This window comes from Rosa rugosa, chromosome 2, assembly GCF_958449725.1.
Source record: "Rosa rugosa chromosome 2, drRosRugo1.1, whole genome shotgun sequence".
In the NCBI taxonomy this organism is placed as follows: Eukaryota; Viridiplantae; Streptophyta; class Magnoliopsida; order Rosales; family Rosaceae; genus Rosa; species Rosa rugosa.
In genome coordinates, this window is record NC_084821.1 from 47,371,508 (window position 1) to 47,383,322 (window position 11,815).

An 11,815-nucleotide genomic window follows, 5' to 3' on the forward strand; every position below is an offset into this window, starting at 1 on the left:
TATCACTAGTATGAATGGATGGGGTGGGTATACATAATAAATAATAAAAAATCTTGAGCCTCAAGGCAACACGGTTAACTAGATAAAGAAGTTTATTTTTTTTCGACAAAAGATAAAGGAGTTTATTGCTTAAAGTAACATTCTTAAGATTTTAAAGATGAATGTTTCTAAAGTTTCAAGATTCATGTATATGTTGTATTTTCAATTCTAAATAAAATTATACTTGTAAGAGTCCTAGCTTCTCACTAAGTTCTAGCCTAGAAAAAACCGAAACAATATGATATTTGTCCTTTTGTTTTGGTCACAACCTGGTTTTTCAATATGTTAGATTGGATTGTCTTAAGGGTTTACAATCGATTTTCCTCAATTTTCATAAAAACCAAGGTGCATTCCGAAATCATTTCACTTTTTATACTCTCACTATTTTCTTAAACACTGGTTTCAACAATACCTCGAGTAACTTAATTACATGCTACAAAATTGCAGTTGAGTGAATCTTATCGACCCTCCAATACTGTTATTGTAGAGTCATAGTTTGAATATGTATAATTCTTACTTGAAGATGTTTCATCGTTAGTTGAAGATGTTGTTGCATTCTTACAGGAAGAAGAATCTGCTGCAGATGAACTTCTACCAAAAAAACCTGGTTTTTTGGGCAGAGGCAAGGCAGAACCACCACCTAACATGAGAATCACGGTTGAAATATTTGGCCTGTCCTCAGGAAGCTCTTGCACACATAAAAGACTAATATGGAAGCAACAAAAGATTTCTGACAGACTGCAGGAGTCCCTCAAGCATTCATCAATCAACTCAGAAGATCTTCCTTCTTTCCACAATCGCCATGCCTAAGACACATTACACTTTATCAGTCACAAGATCAAACACAAGAAAATGAGGAATTCACTACTGGATACTTACATGTCCAATGAGGTTAAGGTTATCAACAGGATCATGAAATCCTCTACTTCTCTTCCCGCTTAATGTTTCCAACAATAAAATGCCAAAACTAAAAACGTCGGATTTTACAGAGAATTGACCATCAATTGCATATTCTGGTGCCATATAACCACTGTAGTATTCACAACAAACAAAATATGTCAATTAAGAAGCTGATAAATGATAAGCAGAGATGTAATGCTTGCTTACTAGGTTCCAACAACTCTTCTTGTAACTCCTTCAGTCTGATCTCCTCCAAATGTTCTAGCCATGCCGAAGTCTGAGATTTTTGGGTTCATCTCCTTATCAAGCAAAACATTACTTGCTTTAAGATCTCTATGAATAATCCGCAATCTGGAATCTTGATGTAGATAAAGAAGACCTCTGGCTATCCCACAGATAATGTGAAAGCGTTGAGGCCAAGCCAATAGTCTTGCTCGATTTTCATCTGGTAAGTTTAAATTCATGTTATTTCATCATATGAGCAAACTGAAGAGTTTCAGCACCTATTGAATAACTGTACTAAAAGCCGGTTTTCAAGGATGCTAACCAAAAAGGTAGAAGTCCAAGCTGTTGTTGGGCATGTATTCATAAATCAACAATCTCTCTTCTCCCTCAATGCAACAACCTAGGAGCCTTACAAGATTTCGGTGCTGAAGTTTGGCTATTAGTAGTACTTCATTTTTGAACTCAGTTGGTCCTTGCCCTGAACTTCGTGAGAGCCTCTTCACAGCAATTTCTTGCCCATCCACTAGACTACCCTGAAAATCACCATTAGCATAAGACTTGCATAGTTTTGATCATATAACTGTTTCACTAGTGTTTACAGTTGATATGCTCATATATTGGAAATCTACCTTGTATACAGTCCCAAAGCCACCTTCTCCAAGTTTCGTGTTGAATGAAAAGTTATCAGTGGCTGTGACTATTGTGGACAAACTAAATATTGGTAGCTCGATGTCTTCGTTCTGTCCGTCATTGTTCTGATTCGTCATTCCATTCTTTCCCATTTTCTCTACCAAAATAAAAGAATAAAGATCAGCTTCTCAGCAATTAAGTTAAATGAAACCAGAACAAAAGCCAATACATGTCAAGTAATTACACATACATTCATCAATAAAATACAAAAGCAGTAAATCTTCAGCTTTTCTTATCCTGGAGCCATATATTAATTCTTTTAAAAAGGTACACAGATAAAAGTTCTAACTCTTATTTGAGGAAAGCGTATTATTATTCCCCAGGGGAGATGTCAGGTGGACTAAATGTTCAGTCTCGAGATATGATTGGCCCCAAATTACACAGTATTCTGCCAAAGCCTGAACTTAAAACAAGGCTTAAGTAGCAGCTGATGCCTCGGTATATGACATGATGGAGCCAAGAGATTTCATAGAACTCTGTATATAAAGATGGCTGATGTAAAGTTACCATAAATATGATGGAATTCAAGTACTGAATTAACCTCTATACAAACATTCCAGGGTAATTTTTTTATTATTCAGTTTGTACTGCAATGTTTAAGTAACTAGTGGTTTCACCATGATAGCTGCAAATTCAGGCACTGCATTGACATGTTATCGCTGTGCCAAATTTTCTTTGGTTGATAAGTGGTGACTGTTAAATCATGAAATTCTATATGAGAACGGATCCTGCTCAGGATATTGCATTGCAGAACACCGAATTGAACAACGACTAATAGTTGATATGGCCACATGCTTCAAGAGCATCACTAGAATTAAGAAGTATTACCTTTGAACTTTGTTCTCCTCCTGTGAATGCAATAAGCAACCAAGAGCATCCCAATGACAACCGCAACAACAGATGCAACGATCACCGCTATCTTTGTCTTAGGTGAGTGGTTTTTCTCTTCACAGTTAATTTCAACAGGACAAAACAATCAGTGTTAAAATTACAGCTAAAATGAAGAGTTGCACGAGAACATAAGCAGAAGAACATAGAGCAAAAAAATGCAGTCATCATCATGGAATAGTGTAATACACAACTATTACTTAACACTTAGTCCCACCATGTGATCCAATAAACAAATAAGGTATTAAGAAAATCTGTTGCATATACTTAATTCTGAAGCAGGTGTCCGAATGTACAGATCCTCCCCACCACCAAAAAGAGTCCTAATGTTGATTAAATCACCAAACCAGATAGTGCAGCCATTGACACTAGAGCTTGCATAAGCCACACAAGAGCAGTTGTTCAAGCAATTTTCCCTGCAGTCCTCGACACTCATACTCTGGTTAGCCCGAGAATCTGTGGTATCTGGCAATTTGACCCCAGCATATATCTCAAACCCATCATCCTTGTTTTGGCAGTTGGAAGGTTGAGCCCGGACACAACCACCTGAGTTGTCCCCATAGTTATATTTTTCTGGTGCCTTGGGTTTAAACCCATTTAAACAAGTACATGCCGGTGCATTGGTGATGACACACATTCCATTCGGGCCACAATAATGACTATTGTCACAAGAGTCTCCAGAAGTCGAGGCCAAAAGACTCCTCCTATGAACACCCTTTGGTCTACTCAAGAAACCCGATTCATAGCCGCCATGGCTGGAAGTGGATTGAGCTAAAGCTGAGATTTTTAACAAGTAAACTCCAATGAAAATGAATGAAAGAATGCCCATTTGGTTGAAACGCCAGCTGATTACAACTTCTGTGCTTTACAGTGTTTCACAAGTTGCAGATGAAATGGGGAGTAGAACCCAGAGAGCTGTATCATTATCATCTAGAAGGGGCTATTGCCCGAAACTACAGGTTTGTTGACTTTAAAGGCCCACAGTGAATTTGAACACACTTCTTGGCCCCCACAAATGGAGCTAGAGCCTAGAAGCCTAGAAGTTGATGGAGCAGGCTGGGAAATTTGGGTGGTAAATCTTGGCAGGAAAATCTGACACGCAAAGCAGTCGAAGAAAATGGGTCATTTATTGCATATTTAAAGAAAAGCCAACAAATGAGGAGAGGTAAACCGTAATTATAGTCAAGGATGAAGAAAATACAGTTTGTGAGACTAGATGACGGGGTTGTTGTTGTGGCACAAAGACTTGAAGAGTCATAACAGTCACTGTAGTATATAATGTTATTTTCGATGAACATTGGAGTATAGAATTAAGACTTGAGAACTAGTGCCATGACATATACTTGTATATTACTTTGTAGCCATTTATATGGTCAATGATTGTTAGAGTCATTTGACTATACAAGTTATGCCTCAAGCATTTAGTGAACTGTCGTATGTTGGTTATTTGTAAAAAAATGCCATGACATCTCAAGTATATTACTTTGTAGCAATTCATATAATCAATAATGATTTGAGTCATTTTACTATACAGTTATGCTTTGAGCGTCCGGGGAATTGTCATATGTTGATTATTTGTAAAATTAATATCTTATAAGTTCGAATATCACCGGTATGAATGGATAGAGTGGGCAATACATAATAAATAATTTTGAGCCTCAAGGCAACATGGATAACTAGATAAAGAAGTTTATTAAAGTAACATTAAAAAAAAAAAACATTTATGAAGTTTTTAAAGATGAATGATTTTAAAGTTTCAAGATTCATGTACATGTTGTATTTTCAATTTTGAATAAAATAATACTTGTAAAAGTCCCAAGTTCTAGTCTTGAAAAAAATTGAAACAACATGATATTTGTCCTTTTGTTTTTATCACAACCTGACTTTTCAATATGCTAGATTTTGGCTTGTTTTAAACGTTTTACCATTTGTTAAACTATAATATTTTTTTGTAGGACACCTAGTTTGTGTGTCTGGCCCAAACTCTAGTTACTTGTTTATGTTGTAATAGGATTAATCTTACAGATATATATGGAGATATTCTAATCATTATACGATTCAGTTTCTTTGTAAGACGCAGATTCTTTACATATAATCTTCTATATAAAGAGATTCTCCTATTATCAATAAAAGTATAGATCATTCTCTCCCTCATATTCGTATTCCCTAAAACAATTTAGGTAATTTCCCTCTATTTTCATAAAAACCAAGTCCTTTGACAAATTGATCATAAACAAGATTACTTTGACGAAAATTTGTCTCACCTTACATCATATTACTTAATCTTTTTACTACTAGTAGAGCTTAATTACGAGCCCCAATCAGAGCACCTTTAGCAATGCTAGCTATTTTTTAGTCAAATTTTAGCTAAAGTAGTTAAAAAGTCATTTTGGTTAGCTACTTTAGAAATACATCTGTACCAATGCTCTCTATTTTAGCTAGTTTTGAATTTATATTATTTTTTAAATGAAGATTAAATAATTTAAATATACTTATAAGTTACATAAGATAACTCAAATGAAATGTTTTAAATTATAGAGAGCCTCATCTCGCTCTCTATATTTAGGAGCGAGATAACTAAAAGTTATAATGGAGAGTCATTTAGGAGTCTGGTGCCGCTGCTAAAATATATAAAAAGCTAAACACGCTCTCCAAAATAGCTAAGGAGTCAAAATAGAGAGTCTGCTAAAGATGCTCTCAGATCTTAAATCTTAAATCTGAGTTTATTTCTTTCTTTGGTCAGACGTGTCGTGCTCTTCATGTTGTATTATTTGAACATTAACTTTCCGTAGTCAAGTGTCTAGAGTAGACTTTTGTACAAAGGATCCCTTAGGAGTCTGGTGCAACTGCTAAAATATATAAAAAGCTAAACAAGCTCTCCAAAAATAGCTAAGGAGTCAAAATAGAGAGTCTGCTAAAGATGCTCTCAGATCTTAAATCTTAAATATGAGTTTATATCTTTCTTTGGTCAAACGTGTCGTGCTCTTCATGTTGTACTATTTGAACATTAACTTTCCATAGTCAAGTGTCTAGAGTAAACTTTTGTACAAAGGATCCCTCGGAATTATAGGCACTATTTCTTAGATTTATTGTTACTGCCTAAAAAGAATTTTTTTTTTTTTTTGGAAAGGAAGGTAGGAAACTGATCAGAAAACAACAGGTATTATATACAAAGGACCTAATTTAGGCCAACTAACAAATAAACGGAAAGAAAGACCACAAGGCCTAAAATCAGGCAATGCCCAAATAAACACAATCCAAAGCCACAAAACAGCTAAGAGAAAACACCACAGACGAGGATGTCACCGCAATGAAGCTCAAAATTAATGAACATCTTTGAACCAGACAGGTGAACTTGAGTGGCGCTCGAGGCGATCCCCATCGAACACCCGAAGAGCCTAGTTTCAGAGACGCAAAGACTACCAAAATACCAAATTGTAGATCACCTCCACAATGAAGATTGAAGATTCTCTTCCGCTATCGAAAGAGCTGAAAAAACTAGGGGAAAAGAAAACGAAACACGGTCCACAAAGGAATCTAAAGGACAGTTACCCAACATGTTGCACTACAGTGTATTGATCCATATGTATTAGCGGACTAACCTCGCTTAAACGTGAGCCGCGGTGGAAGACATACGAGAAAAGTAATTGAAAACAGCGACGACCAAGAAATGAAACGAATATGAGAGAAAAACTAGATCTAGAAATAGGAAGATTGGGGCTGAAGATGATACATAAAACACCAAAAGGGAACAAAACGAAGGGAAAAAAGAGACATCAAACGTAGATTTTGGACAAGCCCAAGTAAAAACCACGCATAGAGGGTGGGGTACACTTTTATGTTTACATATTACATTTGCAGCACAACACTTCTGCTATAGCTAACTACAAATTTTATAATAAACTTCTGCATAAAATCTATGATACAATAGAATGATCCTTAACGAGCCTCGAGTAGGGAAATGGTTAATCCATTAGAAGACACTTCGTTGTTAAGAAAGGGAAAGCCTCCTCCAACCAAATCTTTCTCTGAAAAGAATCCTGGTTCTTTAGGCTGAGGCAAGGCACTTTCACTACATAACATCTGAACTACAGATGACATGGTCGGCCTGTCGTCAGGCTGTTGTTGCACACACAAGAGACTGACATGGATGCATCGCAACACCTCCGTTAAGTTGCAGGACTCCCCAAACCCTTCATCTATCAGTTCTAATGGCCGCCCTCCGTTCCATAACCTCCATGCCTAATACATTTTAAAGCATATTTATCAATCGTTGATTAATATACATCGCAACATTAGAAGAAGAAGAAGCTTGTGCCTAAACTTACATTTCCAATAAGATTAAGGTCGTGGTTCAAGTGATAGAACCCTTTACTTTTCTTTCCACTTATTAGCTCCAGCAGTAAAATACCAAAGCTAAAGACGTCAGATTTTACTGAGAACTGCCCTTCAATAGCATATTCAGGGGCCATGTAACCACTATAGAATGTCATGGAAACAAATTAAGCATGTTAAATTTTAAACAGACTATATAACATGCCAAAGAAAAACAAAAAAAAAAATACACTTACTATGTTCCAACTACTCTGTTTGTGTTTCCTTCAGTTTGGTCACCACCAAAAGTTCTAGCAAGACCAAAATCTGAGATTTTGGGGTTCATCTCACGATCAAGCAAGACATTGCTCGCTTTTAGATCTCTGTGTATAATCCTCAGCCTGGAGTCCTGATGAAGATAGAGAAGCCCCCTAGCAATTCCACAAATAATATGGAAGCGCTTAGGCCAATCTAACAATTTTCTTCGCATTTCATCTAGCAAGTTTTGAAAATTGAACTGTCAGAAAAATATTATGCAGTACTTGGTCCCAATACGGTAAAACTAAGTTCAGCTAGCTCAGAGTTTTAAGGGGTCATACCAAAAATGAAGGAATCTAAACTTTTGTTGGGCATGTATTCATAGATCAGCAATTTCTCCTCTCCCTGAATACAACAACCAAGAAGCTTTACAAGATTGCGGTGCTGAAGTTTTGCAATCAGTATTACTTCATTTTTGAACTCTTTCATTCCTTGTCCAGAACTTCTTGAGAGCCGCTTCACTGCAATTTCTTTTCCATCTATTAGTGTACCCTGAAGATTATTCACATTTGCATGAAGATTAGTTGTTATTTTCTCAAAACAGATGCTAAACTTGTTTGATTCTTCTGTTACCAGATTACATATTACCTTGTACACAGGTCCAAAACCACCTTCTCCAAGTTTATTATTGATTGAGAATTTATTGGTAGCAGTCTCTATTGTTGACAAGTCGAACAATGGCAGCTCCAGGTCTTCATCCTTCTGCTCTTCAATGTTGTTTTGAGTACCTTATATTATCATTAACAAGCAATAAAGTTAGCTACGCAGTGCTCTATATTGTTTTGACCTTCTCCATAACATGCAGCAACTCTTCCTCAAAATAATGACAGATCTAGATAGGTAATCTAACCTTTGAAACTTTTCCTGTGTCTGAGTTTGAGAATGTAACAATAGCCAAATAAGAACATCGCAAGAATTACAGCAACGGCAGATGCAACTATCACTCCTATCTTCCACTTCTTATCTTTCCCTCCTTCATGGATAATTTTGAGTCAGTAAACAAAATATAGTTATAAATTTAAAATCTACATAAGTTAATTTCTTCAAGAGTAACAGGACTAGTAGAAAAACACAAATGGAAACAGGACGTCCTAGTACTCCAAAAAACTTGAAATAAAAGCAGCACTAGAAATTGTTAAGATCATACCTAGTTCTGCAGCAGAGATCTTAATGTAAATATCCTGGTCACCACCCGGAATCTGCTTCAAGTCTACAAGATCACCAAACCAGATTGCACAACCACTACCTCCTCCTCTGACATCCAAGTTTGTGTACGCGGAACAAGAACAATTAGACAAGCATTTGGCCCTGCACTCCTTGAGATTCATAGCTTTATCGATCCAAGTATGCGTTGTATCGGGCAATTTTAACCCAGCATAAGTCACAAATCCATCATTCTTGCACCTCAATGGCGTCTTTCGCTCACACCCGAGCGAAAAATTGTTTAAGCTCCACTTCTCCATTGATCTAGGCCTGAACCTGTCTAAACATTGACACATCGGGGATGCACTAAGCATACAGTTTCCATTTCCTCCACACTTGGCATAACTGTCACAAGGATCCCTAGGAAATGCTGCATAGAGTGTCCAATTTCGGTCTGCTTCAGACCAAATCCACGACTGGCGGTAGTAATCTGCAGTTAAATTCAGCATCATCCTCCCTAATGCTGACTTGTCCACCATTCCAATTGTTGTGTAAACCTCATTCTCATCCATGAAGAAGCTGAAGTTCAATGCCGGTAGCGCCTTTGCCGGTTTTCCACTGAATAAAACACCATTCCACGGACCACTCCTCAAAAACTCTTTGCCCGCTCTGAACATAGCTGGCTCAGGATAGTTATGCAGCTGCATCTCCCATGTGAAGTCTCCAGGAGAAGGGTCATCTGGACTCTTCCACGCCGTCAGTCTCCGGTTCAGCCCGGTTCTCAAGTCCCATCCCAGCTTCATCCCCGGTAACAAAGTATCCGACGGATAGTCGAAGCTTTGCCACAGATAGCTTTCGGAGTTTGCTCCTTCTTTCTCGTCTCTGAGAATAAGATTGCCATTGTCCAATAACTGAACGACAGGACTAATATTCTGGGTTTGTTTCGTCGAATTTGATGACCAAAAAACGGTCTTGTTGCTGTTGAGAAGAACTAGAGCCCCTGTGGTGGTGTTGATCATCAAATGGCCTGAGGAGTCGTTGATCGGGGTGCCTCGATTCGCAACCCAAACGACGGTATGGACTGGGATGTTCTTGTACCAAATCCCCAAGTAGCGGGATTTGGAACTGCCTGGGCTGAAGAAACCCAGTTGAAATACTCCACCTGGGGAAACCAAGGAGTTGCCATCAGTGATGTTCTGAGATGAAGAAAGGGTATCAGCTGCAGATGAAAGTTTGCTGAAACAGATGCAGAGAAGAATGAAGCAGAGGTTCTTCATCGTCTCACATTGACTTCTAGCTTTCTGGGTGTGAAGCTCAGTAGCTTTTAGCGATGAAAAGCTACAGATGGGTGGCTTTATGATGAAGCTAGACTCGGGAACTGCACGCGGTTGACTAGCTTGGCTGAATCCATTAACATCAAAAAAGACAAAAACGTAGTTGGTCGTTGGGCTGATTAGGGGATATTTCGTCGTTCATATTTTTCTTTCCACTAGAAGATTTGTGTTTGACCGTTGAAATACGATGTCTTTCATATTGGCCAAAAGTTAAGTAAGTAGCGATGTATCTTGAAATAAATATTATAATTTGAATTTTTTTTGGAGACAGGTATACTTTTTTTTTTAAATTTTTTTTTTTTGAATTATATTAACAAAAACACAAAGGCTCTCAACTTATATCAACAAAAATTTCTTGACTCTCAGAGAAAAAAAAAAAAACACATAGCCTTCTAGCTTATATTAACAAACATTTCCAGGAAAAAAGTTAACAAAACAGAAGCCAAAATTAATTTTAAAAAAATTGAAACCCTAAAATTTAACCCATGAATGAAACCATAAATATATAAACTCATAATCTATAAATATTATGCATGGTAGAAGTCAGTGTCAAAGCTATTTTCTCCTTGATTGGTTCTAAAAAAATTAAAGAGTAATTTACCTACAAAAAAAAAAGAAGCTTCTTAGGCTCTTAGCTAATTAAAGGGTAAAATAGTCCCAAAAAAATTGAAAAAGACATGGGACAATAATTTCATCCTTATGGGGAATCTGTGGCCTTATATTAGACTTAAGAGGATAATTAGTGATAAGAGTCAACATATGAGAAAAATTGTACTCTTTGAGAACTTGTCTTTAAAATTAAAAAAAAAAATCCGTCAAAAATTTAAAAATAAATCGTCAAAAAATTAAAAAGTCCCATGCCAGGATTGCCAGCATCAACTTTTCGCAATCGTCAAGCCATACTCATACGCTCTAGATGATTTTGATGGTTAAATATCGACTTCCATTACTGGATTTTTTTTTGGATGCTTCCATTACTGGATTGTGATGGGTGTGCTTGTATTATCTTTTTCTAGTTTTGTTTTTTATTCCAATAGTCAACAAACTTCTAGAAAATACATGCAGTAACATTCATTAGCTGACAATTTGATCCAGTTTCTTTCACTCAACAGCAAGTGGGATCAAATAGACAATAGGAATATACTCACTCAGCATTGAAACAATTGAGGAACATTATTGATTTTTCTATTTTGATTCCAACTTGACAAGGCTATAGGATTGGAGCATGATTTTCTTGGAGGATTACATTCCAGCACTACAACAGTGATGAACAAAATTATCATCATCAGTTTAACACAAGCTAGCAATGAAACTAATCGCTCAACAAAAAATGACTCAGCAAGTCACTCGCAAAGGCTGCAACAAATTAAGCTTCTGCTCACTGCTAAAATTGTGCACGTGAACATTCTTGTGCTACAAAGATCTACGATCTATAAGTGAAATAACAGTGTATTCCCAGCCTAATACTCTAATAAAATTGTCCAATTGGGTCAGTAGGGCAACAATTATATCAAAATTAAACTATAAGCCCAAGAGGCCCCAATCTTTATGGACCTCAAAATAATTGAAGCATACTTTATATATTTATGTAAAGATGAAAACAAACAAACAAACAAACATCACATTCTTGCAAGCAATTGATTTTCTCCATAGAGTTCTCATGCCTTTGTCTGACGGCACACCCTTGCGGCATCGCATTAAACAGGCCTTTCAAGTCATCGAAAAGTTGGCAGTGGCTAGGTGGATAGCAGGAGAGGCCGTGAGACGATTGGATGTTTAGGTGAAGATCTGGCATGGGTTTCGATGGGTAAGTTTTAAATTATTTTTGATGATTCAGTTTTTCTTTTCTTTGATTATTCTATACTATGAATTCATGAACAAGATGTAAAGAATTGGGATTGATTTGTTTGTCCTCATATTTGGAGTTTAATTCAATGATATACAGTGAAATATATATATATATA

General features: G+C 36.7%; 2 protein-coding genes across 2 annotated transcripts; both read right to left on the reverse strand.

The window, feature by feature from the left end:
- Positions 1-366: 366 nt before the first annotated feature.
- On the reverse strand, positions 367-3,790 carry LOC133734774 (G-type lectin S-receptor-like serine/threonine-protein kinase SD1-1). Its single transcript, XM_062162394.1, has 7 exons — positions 3,010-3,790; positions 2,683-2,799; positions 1,794-1,951; positions 1,487-1,697; positions 1,147-1,384; positions 919-1,069; positions 367-845 (listed from the first exon to the last, which is right to left on the reverse strand). Exons 1-7 carry the CDS (start codon positions 3,569-3,571, stop codon positions 498-500), a joined length of 1,785 nt encoding a protein of 594 aa, XP_062018378.1. The 5' UTR covers positions 3,572-3,790; the 3' UTR covers positions 367-497.
- A 2,714-nt stretch (positions 3,791-6,504) lies between these two features.
- On the reverse strand, positions 6,505-9,897 carry LOC133734770 (G-type lectin S-receptor-like serine/threonine-protein kinase At4g27290). The gene is made up of 7 exons (XM_062162384.1): positions 8,522-9,897; positions 8,225-8,347; positions 7,963-8,102; positions 7,656-7,866; positions 7,314-7,551; positions 7,071-7,221; positions 6,505-6,984 (listed from the first exon to the last, which is right to left on the reverse strand). The coding sequence occupies exons 1-7, from the start codon at positions 9,792-9,794 to the stop codon at positions 6,682-6,684; spliced, it is 2,439 nt and encodes an 812-aa protein (XP_062018368.1). The 5' UTR covers positions 9,795-9,897; the 3' UTR covers positions 6,505-6,681.
- Between the last annotated feature and the right edge of the window lie 1,918 nt (positions 9,898-11,815).